The 21,584-nt window shown below is 40.2% G+C and overlaps 1 protein-coding gene and 1 long non-coding RNA gene across 2 annotated transcripts in view; one reads left to right on the top strand and one right to left on the bottom strand.

The window, feature by feature from the left end:
* LOC131229192 (uncharacterized) overlaps positions 1 to 21,584 on the bottom strand; it is a 38,197-nt gene that overhangs the window by 15,624 nt on the left and 989 nt on the right. Inside the window, 6 exon segments of the mRNA XM_058225081.1 lie at positions 4,781 to 6,910; positions 7,043 to 7,191; positions 7,302 to 9,799; positions 9,801 to 10,070; positions 12,410 to 12,849; positions 18,904 to 18,998. Of these exon segments, the coding sequence (XP_058081064.1) occupies positions 4,781 to 6,910; positions 7,043 to 7,191; positions 7,302 to 9,799; positions 9,801 to 10,070; positions 12,410 to 12,605 (5,243 nt within the window). The 5' untranslated portion in view covers positions 12,606 to 12,849; positions 18,904 to 18,998.
* Positions 2,198 to 3,774, top strand: LOC131229193 (uncharacterized). Its single transcript, XR_009163207.1, has 2 exons — positions 2,198 to 2,311; positions 3,622 to 3,774. It is a non-coding gene; the product is annotated as an uncharacterized LOC131229193 (long non-coding RNA).

Here is a 21,584-nt window from a genome sequence, read left to right as displayed (position 1 = left end):
CCTAAGCGGACTTTGCAGGATTTACATATTGCATTGCATCATCAGGCATCTGATATTTAATTCTCTATGATTTCGCATTTGTATAGCCGATCCGCATTGCATACTCTGATATCGTATGATTCATGATCTTGCCTGTATTTCCGATATTGTATGATTATGGCATTGTATTGGATACTTGGCACGTGCATCGCACACACTTACACCACCTTCTAAGCTTTCTATAAGCTTATGCACGATAGATGCGTGCAGGTGGCGTTAGGTTGCAGCAGCGTTGAGCTTGGGGCGTGCAGCGGTCTTCTGGAGCTTTGATTTTTGACATATGTATTACCCTTTCAGCATTGTATTCAAAGTTTATATTAGTGGATATGTGATGATGATGTTGCTTTTGTGATTTGGGTAAACTTGTGGTTATGCTTCTTACGAGATAAATGTACACTGGAAAAATCCTCCTTGTAGGATCCCAGGATCGGAACCTGGCATAGGAGCGCTGGGAGCCGAGAATGGGGTACTACGGAGCCTGTCGGCACCAGATTCAGTGATCGGGATTCCTATGAATCCGATTTCCGGGTTTGGGGCGTGACAAACGGTGTACCATAAGTCAATTGATGCCTTGGGAGAAATAAAAAATGCTAATTATATTTTTTCCTAATGGATAAAGTCGTGGATGAGATTGGAGAGGAGAATGTGGTGCAGATTGTGACAGGTAACGAAGCAACATACAAGGTTGCAGGACAAAAGTTGATGATAAAGAGACCACGTATATTTTGGTCACTATATGTTACTCATTATATTGATCTTATATTAGAAGATATTGGGAAGAAGAGTGTTAAGGAAATGGTCGAAATGGCAACATAAGTGATGACATTTATTCACAACCATAATTATGTGGTCGCAATAATGAAGAAGTTCGCGAAGGGACGAGAGTTGTTGAGGCCTGCTGCAACTAGATTTGCAACAAACTTTATAGCCTTGAGGAGTTTATACCAACATAGGGGAGAGTTAAGTGATATTGTGACAGGTAATGAAGCAACATATAAGGTTGCAGGCCAAAAGTTAATGATAAAGAGACCACATATATTTTGGTCACCATGAGTTGCCCATTGAATTGATTTTATATTAGAAGATATTGGGAAGAAGAGAGTGTTAAGGAATTGGTCGAAAGGGCACGATAAGTGACGACATTTATTCACAACCATAATCAAGTAGTCGCAATAATGAAGAAGTTCGCGAAGAGACAAGAGCTGTTGAGGCCTGCGGCGACTATATTTGCAATGAACTTTATAGCCTTGGAGAGTTTATGGCAGCATAAGGGATAGTTGAGTCATGAGTGAGATGTTCGCTTGCCAAGATTAGCTCAACACAAAACATGAGAAGAAGACATCAGGGACACCGGTTGATGTTGTGAACATGATAAGGGGACAACAAATATTAGAAGAAGGTCCAGAGGATCATAAAGGTGATAGTGCTACTAATGAGCGTACTCCGTCTTGTTGAAACCGACAAATCACCTATCACGGCTTCCTCTACAATGCCAAGGATAAGGCGAAATTAGCAATTCAACATAATTGTACAAGCTGGAAGTCTTATTAGAAAATGATCGACAAAAGATGGACAACACAACTCCATCACGATCTTCATGCAGCAGGTTATTACCTAAATCCTACGTACAGATATGCCCAATTATTTGTTGTAGATAATAAAGTTCATGTCAGGCTAAAGAATGTGATAAAGAGATTAGACCACACCATAGATATACAAATAAAAGCATTGAATGAATTAGATACATCTGTAAATCGTCAGGGTAGCTTTGGAGATGTTCTTGCACAACATGCAGTATCTATGTTGCAACCAACCGAATGGTGGATGAATTTCGGAGAGATTACGAAGGCTCTCAAAAAAATTATAGTAAAAGTTTTGAGACAAACAACATCTTCTAATTGCGAAAGGAACTGGAGTTGTTTTGCACTTATTCATTTAAAGAATAGGAATAGATCGTAGAATAGGACGTTAGATAGAGTTGTCTTCATGCACTATAACATGAAGCTAAGAATGCGACGACATCATAAAAACGTTACAAGCGCCGAAGACACAAACTAATGTTCAATAAACTTAGACAATATTTATGATGAAGACGACCCGCTTCTACCTTAGTTGGAGGCAAGGGAAAAATATATTAAAGAAGATAGTGAATAATTGGAAGTTAATGACCCAATAATACACACGGCACAACAAAAGAGTCATGCAGTTGTGTTGGACTTAAAAAGAGGGGCAAAGTTCATGCAAAGTCCAGCTCAAAGGAGGAGTACGAGCAGTAGCAGCGAAACCGAGCCGGATGATCATGATGGTGTTGGTGATAACACACCTAATGTTGGTCCCACTTCTGGTGTTACTCAACACACCATACAGTCATCTACAGATCACGAGGCCAATGAACATCGATAGGGTACACATGGTCGGACTTATGAGTGTACTGAGTCACGATACAGCCAACAGGAGGAGGCTAGGTCTAGTGGTGCACAGGGAGGTCTAGAACATCAACAGGCCCATGGTCCTGGGCATTATGGCCAAAGGAATTATAGTTATACAGAACCTATTCCGTCACATTCATGTTGGAGTAGTCCTCCTGATCCATGTCCGTATGATCATAAATATCCATATCCAAATCCAAGTTACTCATCACAAACACATTCTCAATCTCAACCGCCCGAGTACAGGCACCAATACGGCTATTCGACGAACATTGGCAGATATCCTTACTCGGATTCGGAGTCATTGCCTAGTCAAGATCAGTCATCCTCTAGTTTCGTTAACCTAGTATTTCCCTCTGACACTTGATATTATGGATATGTAACACATATTCCATAGCCGCAGCCTGATGATGATAATGACATGGAGGTCGAGCAACCACAACAAAGCAGATTTTCATTTTAGTGGTGACTAGGGAATTTTATTATGGTAAGTATATACTTTTATAAACATTACTTACATTTAAGGTAAGTATTGCTATACTCATTACCCACACATTTACCAAGTAAGCACACACTTGACACTACCAAACTTGTACTTAAAATAACTCTCCTGACAACCAATCAGGTAATCCTTAATCAAGTTGCAGGGAAGTATATCAGACACTACTATTTTTTTTATATCTTGACTTGAGGATGACAGGACAAGAATCACGGGATAAGAGAAGTCTCTAACATGTTGAAGACATTAAATAGAATGAACATTGTAATTTACGCAAGTCCTTGGGTATGTAATATAGAATAAATTATGAAAAACAATAGCAAACACCTACACATGTGAGATATTTTGATATTACATTCATTCTAATATATCTATCATTGATATTAGATAGTTATAAAATTAAATCTATGAGTTTTACAGTCAATTCCAAGTTGTCAGGTTCATAAATTCATCAGACAGCCCGATACAACTTTCTCACCAAAAAGTAGACCGTTACACCACCATAAACATGTTAAAAATTATAAATGAATGCATATTTCGAATATTTAGAATTTTTTGAATTTAATGGATATTTTTTTATATTTTTTTGACTATAAATAAAAAAAATTTAAAAAAAAAAAAAGAAGAGAGAGAGAGAGAGAGAGAGAGAGAGAGAGAGAGAGAGAGACCATTACAAGGGGTGTATCGGCCATTACGGCCCCGTATCGGCCCCTAACTGTATCGGTAACAGTGGGGACCATTACGTCCACAGTTACCACAACGATACACCTTGCTCCCAATGGTGGGGAAGTTAACAATATATATATATATAGGAAAATGGTACTATGAGATCGACCACATGGGAGCTTCCCATGAGGTTGAGCTCTGTGGCCCCACCGTGATCTATGCCAAACATCTAAAACCACTCGGTGGGGCCCACCTGAGTTGACCCCTCATCCATGTGGGACACACAATGAATAGGCTAGATATCTCAAACTCAGGTGGGCCACACAATTTGAAACCATATAAAATCATGCCTAAAACATTTAAAAGCACTTGGTGGGGCCTATCTAAGTTTTGGAATGCTCTGAAATTTGGTGACCCCTCATCCAAGTGGGGCACACAATGGATGGGTTAGATGTTTGAACCATATCTCCATGGGCCCTACAAATAATCAGGAAGGTTTCAATGGGTGGGCATCCACTCGCAACTATTGTCTATGGTGTTGCCCACCTAAGTCATGGATTGGCCTGATTTTTAGGCCCATGGTCCACCATGGAAGGGTGCATCTGATTGGTGGTGTTGATGTCCAACACACATCACTGACCAAAAAACTTGACCTCATGGGAAATTCCCATATAGACACACAATTGCAAGTCCTTTCGTTCCGGGAGGAATAGCCTCTCATCATATTGCTGCAGGGACATTGGGCATATTAGCGGGGAAAGGTCCTCTCAAAGCTCTAATGCCCACACCGGATATGGACCCAAACTATCTCATGACGTTCTGAACCTAGCTCACATACCACTTAATGGGCGAACAGCCCAAACCTTGGAACATACAACCCCAAGTGGCGAAGAATCGACATCGAGGTGTCAAACCTTCCCGTCATTGTGAACTTGCGTGTGTAAAGAGAGAAAGAGAGATATTTATATAAACAAAAAAATAGAGAGAGAGAGACATACGCATGTACTCTCTCTCTCTCTCTCTCTCTCTCTCTGTGTGTGTGTGTGTGTGTGTGTGTGTGTGTGTGTGATAAAATTAGAGATAGTGCATAATGAAGTGTTAGCAAACCAGTACTTCCAAGCAATGCAATTATTGTGAACATCACCACCTGATACTTTGAAGCCTCTGTGAACGTTCCTTGTGCCATGGCAAAAGCTCCAAGGCCAGGCTTTTACGCTTCTTCGATCTAATGACAATCAGATTTTCCTCAATATCATCTGGCGGCAAAGGATGGGGGGTAGATAACTGCTCCTTGGATGCTAGTGTGCTCGCTGAACTTTGCCAGACACTACCAACTTGACTGGCATTACCAGTATTTGCTCGCACTATTGCAGCATGTGCATGCAACGCGCTCTCAGATGCTTTTCCAAAAAAAGACTCTTGAGCAGCCACTTTCACAGTGCTCCTTGAACTGTCCAATTCATCATGCATTGCCCGAATCTGCCCATTTTTATGGGTACCATATCGCTCAAACCAGGATGGTGCCACCTGTGGGTTAACCCGAGGATGTTCATTTGTTCTGAGTGATGGAGTAGACGTTGTACTAGGATGACTAGAACTACTTTGGGGATCATTTCGTCCAAAAATGGCCATATCTTTAGAATGTTGATCTTGAACATGAAGCTGAAATGATGCATTTGCATTTACGTCTTCATTCCTCTCCGAAGAAAAGCACAGCATTTTAGAGTCTGACAGTGCATGTGGCGAATGTTGGGCTGCTGCACTCAGTTCATTATCTACATGATCACTGACTGTTCTACCATATCCATATGCAAAATGCTGAACAGTCCTAGAAACTGCCTGTTGAGAAGAAGAACTGAAATCTGATACTTTAAGCCTCTTCCCACTCCTCATAGTTGGATCAGTTTCTGCACCTTTCATGGCTTGAATTTGATCAAGCTGGGTGTAGTTTTGGTGCAGAGCATCTGACGGTTTCAGAGAATGGCCAAATGCTTCAGCATCATGATCAGAAGTGTCAGTGTTGCTAAGGGAAACATGCTCTGATTGGGAAACAAGGAATCTTTCCTGCCCATCCTTCCCTCTACCAATGTCATGTTGATCTGGACGAACTGCAAAAGAAGTAGAAGCAATATAGATTGCATCTGAAAGATTCTTTGCCTTAAGTTCTTGCACTTGGGATGCACCAGCTGTACCTGGAGCCAGATCAGCCCTCTCAAGCGGCATGTGTTGCATGGAGCTTTCTTTGCCTGGCTGCCATTCCCCATAGGCAATTTGCTGTGAACTAACAGAACATGTAACAAGTTCAGATGGACCATTTCCTCCTTTCACAGTTTGATCGTCTGCCTTCTGTGGAGCCCATGAAGTTGCTTCCAAATTACTGGTTGATGGGCGAATAGACTGAAAGAAGTTGGATGGAACATTATGTGATGGGCCACCAGGTAAATGTTGTTTAGCTGGTACATTGGTCCATACGTTATGAGACATTGATGAGAAGGAACCTTGTTGGGACATGCCTGACGTAACAGGAGGCTGTGAGACAGAAAAATGTTGTCCTAAACCCCTTGGAAAGGAAGGATTTGGATTCATCGGCTGGGCATGACCAGTATTGCTGGAGTAAGATTGTGCAGAAGCAACAGCAACGCAAGTATCTGCTTGTGAAGTAAGATTGAAAGGTGGAATCATGTCATACGAACCAGGTAGAAATGCCGGAGTAGATCGATCTGCAACTCCATTATTAGGGTCAGGTGCCTGCCTAAAATGGGAAGCAAGGTTACTGTGATCTCCACTTGCACTCGAGATGCATTTATCTTCAAGGTGGTTACTTGGATGAGGTGTGCCAGGAGTAACAGTTTGCAAGGAGTTTCTGTGCGCAGTAGAATGTGAAGTTTGAATGCTTGCTTGTCCAGAAATACTGGATTGATTATGTTCTCTTTCAGATGGTGCCAGCGACTGCACAGAAGATGCAGTCAACAACCTCGTTTGACCCTCTTCTCTGACCTCTGAACCGAGATGCCCAGAATTGACATCATCAACTATTTGTGGAGAAATCTGCAAGGACAAAGCATGGTTCGTATTTGACAGACATTGAGATGGAGGGGCCAATTGCAATCCAAAGCCTTGCAATGCAGAAGATTGACCCTGCTGTTGAGCAAAAGAAGCCGAACGTATCACTGGTTCAGGCATATCTGATGATTTATGGTCGGGAGAGCCCAAGTGGATTGCAGTGTTGCCCTCCCTAGATTGGTCCACCTTGTGAAGAAGCTCAAGCATGTTTTGACTGCAAAGGTCAATTTTTCACTTTTAATCCAAAATAATGAAACAAATGATGGTTTATTCATAGCCAATAATTAGGTCTGAATCAATATGCACAGACATCAATAGCAAGTTTGAAGGTACAATTATCAGCTACCTTGGATGAACAGTCCTGTTTGAACCATAAAAGGAGCCCGATCCATGAAAGGAAGCAGACATAGTAGAGTCATGGCCACCAAAATTTGTGATTCTAGAAGGCACTTCCTCTGCTCCTTTTGCATTTCTAAGCAAATCAGGTAAGTGATCCTGTAGAAGGGAAAACAAAAATAAATATCTTCAGGTACTAGATAGGCTTCGAGAAACATCAAAAATCATCAGTCCTAATCTCTACTAGCAGAAAGAAGTGCATCATTCACCTTTGCAATATCTGTGGCCCAGTTTGGGACAACATGACCCACAAACCTTGATTGCCCATAATATCCTTGCTCTTTACCTTTCAATCCTTGGGCAATTGGCTGAGGTACGCCCTGAGAATGTGTAGCATGTTTTGGCGAGTCAGCAGGTTCCATATCAACTCCCAAATTTCCCACTGGGTGATGCTGAAATTTGTGGGACCCAGAAGATTTTCGACCAACCTGACCAGGAGACTTCTGGTCGCTGCTGACCACATGACGAGAATCACTTCCACTTAACCAGGCATTCTCTTTCGTGCCACCTCCAGTAACAGTATGCTGACCGGGATGAGAATGACCAGAGCTATAGCTGTCAGATATCTCCTTCTGGTTGCAACTCTCCTGTTTTTTATCATGCATCTCAGTTTCACTTGATCCCCTATAAGAGTTATTCAGGGATGATTCCTGAGCCTGTGGGCCCTTGCTCGGTGGATATTGATATATTCCCACATTCTCATTTCCATCATATTTTTCAGAAGAACCAACAATTGTATGCTTCCCATAATTAATGTGATCACTATGTAGGACATGATGGTTCATTTCTTGATTGATCTTCGAAGTGCTTGAATCTCGCAGAGCAGTTTCATTATGAACCTGTGGACTACCTGTTCCAGATTTTACTTGCTCCAACCTACCAGATGAATTTGGGAAGGAAAGATTAAAATCAACCTTCCACATACCCCCATCATGATCCCTTTCCATGGGCATGGCTCTCTTATTGTCGCTGCTCTGAGCACGGTTTTCAATATCACTGGTTCCCACTGTACCATCCCCATTTGGTGAGAGTGACTCGTTAATGTTCCAACTATTTGTTTTATGAAACGACTGGCTACTAGTATTGTAGGATGACATGCTCTGCGGGTGAACCAAAGAACCCTGGATGTTCAAAACATTTAACTCCATATCCGCAGAATCTGCTGACCTGTGTGACTGCTCGTGAATCTGTCTTCCCCAAGCACCTTCAGAAGTTTTTTCAAAAGGAATAGGCATCTGAACTTGATGACTACCCTCGATGAGTGGCTTACTTACTTCCTTAGGCAATCTCTGAAAGGATTCATGGGACGCATTTGTCATTACTCTCTGAATCTCTCCAAATGTATATTTTACATTAGATTGCTGAAAATCAGACACTCTATGACGACCTGGACTCATATTTGCGTCGTCAAACAGAGGAAAGGGTCTTGAAGCTAAAGAAGAAGCAGTCTGCAAGTTGTTATCAACCCATGCCGTTGGTTGCTTCCCACTGCCACCCAACGACGTAGGATGATTCCCAGTTGACAGCTCTGATTTCTGAAGGCTCAAGCCACTCCACTCATCTCGTAGCCCTGTATCACCAGAAGCTTCTGCTACAGCTGACTGCATAAGAGCACTCCAGCTCCCACTCTGAACAGATGCAAGTGCATTCAAATGATCGGTACCTTCCAACTGATCGCCTCCTTCACTCATGCCACAAGTCCTGCCAAAAGAAGCACCCCAGATACCATCATCTGAATTGAACAAGATTTTCTCTTCAGTGGGATCTAGGCTAACCGATCCCTGAGAAGGGACAACCTCTGACACTGCTTTTTCCTGTAAGTTCCCCACCCAACCATCACCCTCCTGCCTCCCAAGAAATTCCTGCACCTGAACATTCCTTGGGAATTGATTCACTTGCTGAAAATTTCCCAATACAGAGCCATTGGGTAGAGTTTGTATGGGATCATGCCCAAACAAATTTTTCTCTTGAAAACCTTGCTTGGAAACAGGAGAACCATCCTGAGTGCAGAGCTGATCAGGAAATACAGGAGACTGAGCAACCTGAAAAGAATTAATGGCAATTGGCTGAATTACTTGCTTCTCTACTTGATTCCCACCAAACTTAGTTGAGATATCAGCACTGTCATGAGATATTCCTTGGACATGAGAATAACGACTCAAGTTGCCCCTTGCGCCACCAACAGGAGCGCCATATAAGGACTGATCGAACTGTTGAGGAGCAAACCCCATTGAACATAATGCCTGACCCTGGTCATGTGGAAGCATAAGCCCATTAGGAAATGCTTGAGCAGAAGTTGGCCCACTACGCTGTATCCAGTTCATGTTGCCAACCATATACATTTGAGAGGTGCTCGGTATCTTAGAGTCGCCTCCATCATGTTCCCGTGACCACATGTAGTTAGTTGCATCATGCATAGGTGCACCATTGCCCAAGGCAGGTAATTGATCACTAGACTGCTTTGCAACTCCAGAGAGTTGACTCAAAGAATGTTGCTGCCTTGCCTGCTGATCAAGTTGCTGAAGTTGCTGCTGTCTCTGGAGCTCCTGTAGTTGCTTGTGCATGACTTGCTGTTGCCACAGTTGCATATCGTTTAAACCCATCTGCTGCCTCAGCCAAGGTTGAGGTGCACCTGGTTCTTGGTTCCTCATAAGCTGCTGTTGGACCCCAAGAAAATCGTATCCAATCTTTCTGAATTTCTTACGAGGCCTGGACTGTGCTCAGGGCATTCCCTAGCTGTGTTTCAAGGATAGGTAAGCTTCTAGACATTAATTTCTGCCTGACGGATACTGAATCTTCCCCAAGAAACTCTACCTGATTGGGCCTCGTCTGGACACCTTGACTGTACATAAATGCATTTGAACTCAGCTGCTGGTTTCTAGGTTGGGTTTTCACGAACTCTGGTCTCAAATTTAGTTGCGCAATATCTGTGCCAATTGTTATTCTAGAAGACTGCCAGACATTTCCTCTCACATAATCTGTCGACACCAAAGCAAAATGCACAAAATAAATAAACAACTCGATAAATAAAATCTGTGAACACAAGGTACAAATGAGCTTGAAATTGTTTATCAATAATTGATTTTGTGTGTGTGAGGGGGGGTGGGCTAATGATGGGGACATTAGAGGACCTACTCAGGTGTAGGGGTGTACACCGAGTCAAGCTGGCCTCAGCTTGACTCGGCTCGGCCACTAGCTGATCCCAGCTCGAACTCGGCTCAGCTCGGTCTTCGAGACTGTCTAGCCAGCTCGGTTTGGTTCGGTCAGCAGCTCGAGCCAGTTCGAGCCGAGTTTGAGCCAAAATCAAGCCTCTGCAGCATTTTCACAAACACATGTTGTGCACTTTCAATTTCTCACTGTGTGTAAAACAGCAACAGCTGTTTGCAAGTATTTTCATCAAACACCTTCTAGGCAACATCAAAATCAAGAAAAAAATGATATTTGCTTCATGTACATACCTTCCTTGCCACTAGCCGACACTTCGTTGAGTCATTTCATCAAACACTTGGTGAGCAACATCAATATCAAAGTAACCGAGTCACCGAACTAGTTCGATCTGAGTTCGATTCGAGTTGGGGTTCGATCTGAGTCGAGTCGAGCTCAGGCAAGCTCGAACTCGGTTCAAAATCTTTTCGAGCTCAAAAAAATCAGCTCGACTCGGCTCAAACTCAGCTCCGAACCGAGTCGATTCGAGTTTTTCGAGTCGAGTCGAGTCGAGCGAGCTAACCGAGCTAACTCAGTTCGTGTACACCCCTACTCAGATGTACCAAAGACGGAGACAATCACCCATTTCAGCACAGCTTTCTTTATGTATGGGAGACGAGTTCCAGATGAGGCCTGCCGAGCCATTTTGAAGACCCCACATGCATTGGACGTGCATCAGGAAGACCCCATTTTGAGATGATGCATGTGGGTTGTTTAGGAGACTATTTTAGTCATAAGATTTCTATTTCGTGTCGATCCGACCGTTGGATCTTGTCGATCAGGCCATCGGGCCACCAAATCTTTCTAATCTGAGCCCCTTAGACTCTGATCTTGCTTTCTTTATATTTTTTCTTATTTTTAGGATTTATTTAATGGTTGGGATTAATAATAAATGTTTTAGTTTTCTTATTTTGGATGATGGGCCACTTTACTTAAGTGAGTGGCATAGTTGTAATTATGCTGAATTTTAATTCTGAATTTTTTTAATTATAAAAGCACAGGGTGAGTAGAGTTTTAACCCTAGTGGAGATTTGAGAAGAAAAAAAGAAGAGAGAAGCTCTCTTGTGTAAATGAATTTTTCTCATTATTTTCTAAGGTTTAAAATTTTAAAAATTAAAAATAAAAATAAAAAAAAATAATAAAAAAAAACCTCCCTTCCAATTAAATTGTGGAAGGGTACAAACTTGTTTCGTGGTGGATTCCCCAAGGTACATCATTCATGTTCCTCATCTTCGAAATGTATTCTTTTTATTCTCATGTCTTCCTCTTTTCCTTCCCATTACAATCTTTTAAATCCTAGATCTTCAATTTCCTATTTTCCCCAATTTCTAAAAACCCTGATTTCAAAATCCTCAATTCCCATGAATCCTAATTTTTCAAATTTCAGATTTTCCCCTTCCTAACCCTAATCATAAAACTCACTAGTCATTCCTTTGAGTGTGGAACGTGCCTATGCTAAATTGGAAGTTTTATCCTTCCATCGAGCCTAGTCTTAATTGATTTATGTGATTTCTTAACATACAGGCATGTGATTCAGGTTAAATCAGATTTTATTTCCTATTATTTACTCTTAATTACTTGGTGGATTAGCATCTTTTGTTAATTAAATTACTTAATGGACTCTTTCATAATCTCCACGTTGCATGCTAGCATTAAATCATGTGTCCTGCATCATGTAACACTACAAGGGATTGAACCCTGGATCACTCACACAGACTACACTCTCTACCAGCTCATCTAACATGCGGGAGACTTGAAATTCAACTAGCTAATTAAACCAGGGATTGAACCCCGGATCACTCACACACACTACACTCTCTCTACCAGCTCATCTAACATGCAGGAGACTTGAAATTCAATTAGCTAATTAAATAGTTTGAAACTAACATTTAACTTTCGTCTACCAGAAAACTCACAGAAATGATAAAACCTAAAAAATAAAAAAATAAAAACAACACTGTAAGGTTTTGGGAAAATTGCATAATCCTTAAACCCACTATATGCACCGTGACTAGCAAACCCACCCATTACATGGATAGAAAGCTGAATAACATGGCAAATATGTCAGATGAAGTAAAAGAGAAGCCTAATAAAGCAGCCAACTCATATATACCTGACTCTATGCTGTGTTCCTTCAGGTTGGAATTTGGGATTGCTTCATTCTGTCTCCGATTGCAAAACCATGGATTGCTATTCAAGATTGGCCAGTTTTCACCCTGAGCCTGAGCCTGAGATTGCTGCTGGTTCTGTGACAGGTTTTCTTGCAGGAAGAAAATGTGGAGGTTGTTGGGAACTTCATTGCCAGGCATAGATAAGCCTGTGTGCAAAATGTCTACAGAAGATCCTCTATTACGTTCCTGATAACATAGAACAGATCCTTTTTATGGACAACAAATTCACCTGGATGGCACTTGCTACATCTGAAGAGCCAAAAAGTGATGCTCCAACTTACAACTCTCCCACTCCAAAATGCTGCAGCTTACACTTTTTCTATAAGTATCAGAACTCCTATAAAGGCAATGCTCCCCTCTGCTCCCCAGCTTGAATTCCATCCTGAAGACCATCAGGCCAATAATCCAAGATAAAAATGTAGGAACAATACTTAACAAAGAAAGCATGAATATCAGCTACATCTTATAAGTACAACATTGTATCAGCACAAGCTGGCCACCAAAGTGCATTTACGGATCTATATATCTATGTCTATATACACAGAAAATTTCTCCTAGGAACCTGTCCCATGAGAACCCTTTGAGAACTCATCTCACATGATGTGTATATGCAACCTGGGCCATACGGACCCTTCACCTGGCTTGGATGAAGAGTCGAGTAAAAATCACAATATTATGCAACTCAAGTGGGCCCAATGAAAATCAAGGGTGGGCATCCCCTCAAACTTTGTTGGGGGCCCACCTGATTTTTGGATCAGGCTAATTTCTGGGCCCTAGAGGTTGAGGTTACTCAACCAGTGGACGGATCAGATTGCGTACACGTAAGGGCTCTCTCTCTCAGCTCATGAAAATAGCTTAAGTTGCGTGTAGCCTACGCTACATGATAATTGGCATATGCTACACGCTAGATGAAATATGCTACACATTATGTCATGTGCGGTCGCATATGCGAATATGCGATCGCATATATGTGGGCCAATCGCATATGCGGCAGTGGCATATGCGATCCCTGCACATATGCGATCGCATAATGGCCAACAGTCAGATTTCTGACCGTTTTTTTACCCTTTTTTTTTTAATCCGAATTTTTACTCTATAAATATGCATTCTAAGCATTCCTACATGTAAAAAAAGCTCAAACTCTCTCTATTCTCTATTTCTCTTACTACATGCTCTCTTACATATTTCTAATTCTAACTTCTAAGCACTTTACAATCAACATTCTACATCCACTCTTCTCCATCCATATTCCATTTCCATATTTCTTTTCTTTTCTTTCAACTTTCAAGAATCAAGAATCAAGGAAGGGTACAAGAATCAAGAATCAAGAATCCAAGATACATGATGCATCATACATCATACCATTACCATCCATATTCAAGAATCAAGATTCAAGAGTCAAGAGACTCCTCACTCCTCTAGTCCTCTCCAATCTCCATCCACTAAGTTTTCTAAGTTCTAACTTCTAACTTCTAAGTTTCTAACAACTTCTTTCTATCATTTTTTTTTTAAAATATTTTGTTTGTTAATTGATTTGTTACTTTGTTAATTGTTAGTTGTTAGTTGTTACAACTTACAACTTACAAGTTTGAAGTTACAAGTTACATCTTACAAGTTAGAAGTACAAGTTACAACAAGATTTCAAGATCAATACTCAAGTGAAGGGGCAAAGGTGAAGAGAAGACGAGTAGACAACTTAGAGTCGAATTTGGAAGTTGAAAGTTGGAAGTTAGGAACCTCTTTTAGATTTGTTACATTTGTAATTTTACTTTTATTTATGTGTAAATCTCTCTCTCTCTCTCTCTACAAGTGTAACTCAACTCTCTCTCTTTTTCTCATTTTCTTTTCCCTCTTCTTCTCCCTTTCTACAAGTGTAAGTGTGTAAGTGCGTGTATGTGTAAGTGTAAATCTCTCTCTCTCTCGTGTATGTGTAAGTGTAAATCTCTCTCTCTCTCTCTCTCTCTCTCTCTCTCTCTCTCTCTCTCTCTCTCTAGGCTCTTTACTCTTTACTCTTACTCTTACTTACTCTCTTAGATCTACTTCTTTCTTACTTCTTAGTTCTTCTTCTTAGTCTCTTACTTTACTTTAGTTTTCTTTTTATTTGTAGTTTACTTTCTAGTTTCTAGTTAGTAGCTAGCTAGTTACTTTTTAGTGCTAATACACACCACCATCCACCATCATAATGTCTTCTTCCCAATCTTCCTCTTTGAAGCCCAAGTCGAATGACCCGAGTTGGAAGTATGGGCACTACCATAGTGCTACCGAAAAGACACATAATATGTGAGTTATGTAGATTTATGAGTTCCGGTGGCATTGCAAGGCACAAGCAACACCTTGCACATTTACCGGGGTCAAATGCAAAAGCATGCGACAAAATTACTCTAGAAATCTGAAGGGAGATCGTGGAGTATATGGAAAAACAATCAAGAAAGAAATGCGATGGTGCCCTACGTCAGAAGGAATATATGGAACAAGATGCAGATGAAGATATAAATGTAGTTAATATAGATGAAACTAGTCTCACTCCCCCTACTTCGACAGGCTGGTCTAGACCACAAGTACAACCATCGAAAAGAGCTCGAGGGCATGGGCCCATAGATAGATGGTGTAGACCACATCCCGAGGATGTGGTCAACCAGGGACGGCTAAATCAACTTTAGAGAACCGGTATAAACAAAAAGATAGGAAAACCACAATTCAATATATTGCTAAGTGGTTTTACCAAACCGACGTTGCTCTCAACGCCGTTAAATCGAAAAGCTTCAAAGTAATGATTTAGGTTATAGGTCGATTTGGACCTAGGCTTAAACCTCCTTCATATCATGAAATGAGGGAGACATGCCTAAAAACTGAAGTTGAATATACACAATTCTTCATAGCTGAATATAGGGAATCATGGAAAATATATATTTGTTCACTAATAGCCGATGGATGGACTGATAGATCCGGTCGGTACTTTTTAGTAAATTGTCCAGCTGGGACAATGTTCTTGAAGTCAGTGGATGCGTCAGGCCATTCACACACATGAGAATATTTTTTTAACTTACTAGATAGTGTAGTTGAAGAAATAAGTAAGGACTACGTTGTACAAGTAATTACAGATAACGCAGCCTCGTATGTAATGGTCGGTCGTCTTCTTATGGAGAAGAGGCGACGTTTATTTTGGACCCCCTGTGCAACCCATTGTATTGATCTTATGTTAAAAGATATATGTAGATTATTTATAAATGTGATTGCAAAGGCTAGAAGAATTACGGTCTTTATGTACAAACACGCCTTTCTTCTCAGTCAAATGAGAAAACAAATTGGGGGTAACTTGCTACGTCCAGCAGTCACCTGTTTCGCTACAGCCTTTTTAACACTACAAAGGCTACATGCAAAGAAATCAGAACTTAGAAGCTTTGTAGTGTTAGCCGATTTTACAAGTGGGCTTTGGTTAAAGAAGGTTGAAGGGAAACGGGTTCAACAAACAATTCTTTCTCAAAGTTTTTGGACTCAAGTGGTAAAGGCGCTAAAATCATCTGAGCCCTTAGTCACTGTGTTGCGATTGGTGGACGAGGATGAGAAGCTCGCAATGGGCTACATATATGATGCGATGGAGATGGCGAAAAATGAGATCATGGACCATTTTAACTATAGAGACCATGATTACAGGCCAATTTTAGATATTATAGATAAAAGATGAGGCAGTCAAATGTCATCCCCATTGTATTCGGCTGCTTACATCCTTAACCTAGCCTGTTTATTTGTTTCTGCTGATCTAACAGAAGCACTGACTATGCATATGGTTGGATTTATTGATGTCTTGGAAAAAATGATTCCAGATAGAGGAGAACAGGACAAGATCTCAACTTTGCTGGACTTCTACAAAAAAAGTGAAGGGACATTCTCAAGGGATATCGTAATAAGACATCGGACAATGAAATTACCCAGCAAGTACTTCTATGAATGAATGTTAGTGTATTGTCAACTATGTAATGAACTCTTACAAAAAGTTTTTCTACAAAGTGTCTCTAAGAGACTAAGTCACTAACCTATACTTAAACTGTTTTTCTCAGCTGACTGGTGGAGGGCCTATGGAGTAGACCCGAACAGGAAGGATCCAGCTCTAAAGAAGCTGGCTATGAAGATTCTTGGACTCACGTGTTCGGTCAGTGGTTGCGAGCGCAATTGGAGCACATTCGAGGGGGTAAGTTTAGATTGTTTAGTAATTGTTTTGTTTTTTTGTAAACTTTAATTTTTTTAGTGGCCTAAGCTAAATTAATTACCTAAATAGCTAATGCCAAATACGCTTTCTTTCTTGCAGATTCATACCAAGAAAAGGAATCACCTTGAGTAAAAAAAGCTCAACAACTTAGTTTTCGTTCAATACAATTAAAAATTGCGAGAACGATTCCAAAGAAAGAAAAGCCTGGCTTCTTTGACCCTATCTGCTTAGATGAGTTGGATGAAGATAATGAGTGGCTCGTAGAGACGGAGGACCCAGTATTTGCTGGAGAGGATCTGACATGGGCACAAGTTGAAGATGCCGCATATGGATCAACACGTGGTGAAGGTAGTAGTACCACTCGAAGGCGAAGGACGGGGGGAGCCGGGGGGCGAGTAGTAGCCATCAACCCGTTGATGAAATTGAAGAGATTAAAGAAAGAGAAGGTGATAATGATGATCAAATTGAAGATCATCCACCATTGGATGTTGATGAAGTATTAGTACATACAGATGATGAAGAAACGAAAGAAGTGTATGTGGAAGAAGGAGATGACTCGAATGATGATGATGATGGTGGTGGTGGTGGTGGTGGACCTGGTGGTGATGTGACACAATGGATGCTAGATCAATGTATATGATTAATGATTATTGATTAAATAAATAATAATTACATAACTTCTTAATTTTGTTTAATGCTTGTCTCATAAGTCTAAGTGTGTTGATGTTGTTGATTGTTGATAACTTGATATTGATAACTTGATATATTATGTATTGTATCAACTATCATGTACATGTAGTGTTGAATGTTGAATATGGATACTTGATATATCATATTTCATATTTGTTATTGTTAAATGTAACTAAAAGTCTAAAATGTTAATTGTTAAGATTTAAGAAGTTAACTATATTGTAATTTGTAAATTGTAAATGTATGATGTATCATTATCATATGTATGTAATTGGTTGGTTTTATTTTTTTTTTTACTTAAATTAAATGTATTTCATGTCCCAATGACATATAATAATTTATTTTGATTTTTCTGATTTTTTGTGAATTTTTTCTGATTTTTCTGATTTTTTTTTAATTTTTTGAAAAAATGCGAAAAAAAAAAAAGTATATGCGACCGCATATGCGATTGTGCGATCACATATGCGCACACGCATATGCAATCGCACAGGATCACATATGCTATTTGACAACATTGTACGTACCTAACATTGCAAGTTATTTCACTACAACATTAATCAATTAATGTTTTCAATGATTTGTTGCATGTTTCTATTTGCAATAAAAAATTAGTTCATCTTTTCAAGGCTTCTAGTAAAATAATATAAGTAACACTAACAATATTAAATCAGTTTCGTAGTTCTTTCTCCACCTTTATACTTAATCATTGCCATTTCTTATTACTTGAGGTTGCATTTGATTGCACCAAATAACATAAAATTCTGTTAAATTTCATTATTAATCAGTCTAATTTCGTGTAGGATATCATGAATTGGTGTAACCAAGCGCAGCCTTTGATTAAAAACCTACAAATTGCGTGTAGCTTACACTACACACTATGTAGCTTATGCCTCACACTATGTAGCTTACGCTATACACTATTCGTTATTTAAAACACTGATACATACAAACACACATACATACATATTATAGTACTACTAAAATTAACGGGATGTCTAATGTTTTCAATGATTTGTTGCATGTTTCTATTTGCAATAAAAAAATTAGTTCATCTTTTCAAGGCTTCTAGTAAAATAATATTAGGTACACTAAAAAAGAGGTGGGGACACCCTGTGTCTTCAAAAAAAAAATTTAACTGGATGTCTGGCCCTGTCCTGACCTGTCGTTAACCAGGTCCAACCTGACCCACAAGCCCAATAAGACCCAATTTTTAAATGGGTTCAAAAAGATGCCATCCCAACCTGACCAGTTTCTTAACAGGTCCAAAAATCAAATGTGGATCCAGACCCGTTAAAATCAGGTCACATCCAGAGGCAGGTCTACCCATTGACAGCCCTTATATTTATGTTTTATAAATTATTTCATGTTGTTAAGAAGCACTTGCTTACTGAGTACCAAAAAAGATTTACATGAACCATTAACCAATAAAGAATAAAAAGGATCAAAAAGAAAATTAAGAATTATAGTCACTGTTGTTATTTGAAAAACGAAAAATGAAAGGTGTAAAGATATGTCTATGTATGTATGTATATTACTAACCTATCCCAGAAAATGTACAGCTCTGAAAGGGATAAAAGGGGAAAATCAACTTTGAGGATGGTGTGTGCATGTTTCCTCTAAATGCCACACTTCGCCTGCATGGAAGATCAGTTTGTTAGCGAAAGTAAGGAAAAACCAGAAACCAAGAAATCTTAACTCGTAACAGAGTAAATTAACAAGCTGCAGCGTCAGGCCTTTCAAATCAACAGTGATTGGTTGAAATTTCTTAAATGCTTTAAAATCCAAATATGAATGGTTTTCAGGGGAAACGAAAAATCAGCAAATGGCACAAGTGTTGGTTTTTAAAATTCTTTACACCATTCCATCTTCTAATTGCAAAAGCTAGCACTCAGATCATAACCAAGTTAGAGAAGGTGAAGTTATCAAGAATTGGTCACAAACATTTGTGAAAATAGTGACTAACAATTGTGGATGGATAATCAAGGTGTTCCAAAACGATAATAGTGGCCGTAACGGCCACCACTGTTACTGTTATGATATGGGCCATTACGGCCCTTTTTATATTTTTTGAAAAAACTGTTACAAGAACATTACGGGACCATTACAGGGCCGTTACGAGACCGTTACAGGGCCTCTACAGCCTGTTTTTTCTACAATGGCCGTTTCGACCGCATAATGCGTAACCGATGGGGACATCACGCGTGCACACTCACGCACGCCGCCCCCCCTTACACACGTACGCAAGGAGTATGAAGGCCCCACAGTCGATCTGGATTGATGACGACGTCCAGGGAGGGCCTCCTAGCTAGAAGACGGAGTTTTGGTTCATTGGAATGAGCCCGATAGTCAAATAAAGTCCATCATGGGATCTCATGATCGTGGCCCACTAGTCTAATTAATCTCATATTTTAGGTTTTGCTTATTAATGTTATTTAGAGTATCATAGATGGTTTAGATTACTTTGATTAGTTATTATTTGTGTTTACTTCATCGGCAAGCAATAGGTTGCGCACATGGCGCGAGTTTTTGGAATATAGGGTTTTCTTATAAATAAGCACCCCTTGTAGGCTTTTTTTCTTAATGAAGATGAATAAAAATTGTTGTGTTTTCCTGCTCCTTTCCGAGTTATGAAAACCTAATTGAATGCGAAGCCCTCCCTTCTTTGAAGAGCTAACTACCATGGTGCAAAGCCATATCTATCCCGATTCACTCCCATCTTCTATCATCCACCCTTCTCATCTCCCACAATCATCTGCGCTACAAATCTGTCCTTTATTGCATCAATTTTCCTCTCTTCAACAGGATTCCAGAATCTGGCCCTGTAGGAGGGCTGAAACTTCAGCAGAGCACCACATGCAGACCGGACCTTGGATCAGGCTGAAACTTGGAGAGTGTGGCTCAACCCTGACCGACCAGACCCAAGAAAGCATTTTTTGGGTTCATGGGCCCCACGCACGTGCGGCCAGCCATCGGCGCATGTGCGTCAGACCCAACCTGTTGTCCACACACGCGGGCTGTTTACAGGTTCTCTCTCTCCTCTCTTTCACTCTTCTCTCACCTGATTTCCCTAACCCTAACTCTAGATTGTCTTAAATCTCAATTTTTATGCCCTTTTCTTCAACCCTAGGGTTCCCCGAATTGAACCTGTGAATCAGTTGGATTGGGGAAATATTTTTGTGCGTGTGGATGAATTTACTCTCCTTTGAGCATTGTTTGGTCTATAATTTTACTTCATCCAACCCTAGCATGTGTAGGCCTGGACCCTCATAGATTCTCATTGTTGAGTGCTTGACGTTATGTGGGATGTGGAATTTTCTGTGATTGTCTCTGAACCAGTGTAATCTAAAGCTTGAAAATCTTGCACATCATATTTGAATTTCATGTCCTGCATCAATAACGATTATGACCGTTACCGTTACGTAACCGATTTTGAATACCTTGTGGATAATAGATATGGTTGCCTAAGCAATATAAAGATAGAGAAAAGAACTAAAACCATAATATATTTTTCTATGGGGTTATGAACGGAAGAAAATGCTTGAACATAAGAGGATTACTTGGATTTTGGACAGTTCAAACAAAAGAAATCACAGCATGGGACCAGGAAGTTCCACCATGGAGCAGCCCAAGGAGAGACAACACAGACGATCCTAACTGCTTGATTTGACAAGAAATATGAATGGCTAAAAACAGCTGACTGAAGGTTCACATTCAATACTTGGCAGGTTAGGATCAACATGGTAAAAAGAAATCAGGAAGTAGGATTAGCATTCATCCCTTTCGAAAACCCATTCTTGTCTTGAGAGTGGTGCTCATTCGAAACAATCTTTAACCTTTACGCTGTGTTTGGTAGCAGAAGTCAACTGAATTACAAACAATCAGTTTAATCAAGAAGAAATGAAAATTAATGATGCTACTTGTATTCATAGTGAGGAAGTAGCCAATTCAGATAAACTTTCAAAGAATCAAGTTGATCCACTGGTCAGGTGGGCCACAGTTTGCAAAACAAATGTATGGCTCTCAAAAACTTGGCTGAAGTTTTCTAATCCATTTGTTTCTAATATTAGGTCCCATGTGCTGAGAGGACCAGATTTAATTTTGGGAAAACATGTAAAATGTCAGACCAACCTGATGGATGGATTGGATCTCGCAACTACGTGCCATGCTGGCACATACATGACCTTTATTGCACAAGTGTGTGTGCTAGGAAAAGCTCAAGG

This window comes from Magnolia sinica, chromosome 16 (assembly GCF_029962835.1).
Source record: "Magnolia sinica isolate HGM2019 chromosome 16, MsV1, whole genome shotgun sequence".
Taxonomy (NCBI): Eukaryota; Viridiplantae; Streptophyta; class Magnoliopsida; order Magnoliales; family Magnoliaceae; genus Magnolia; species Magnolia sinica.
Note: the sequence above shows the minus strand (reverse complement) of the source record. Positions and strands in the feature narration are given on the sequence as shown.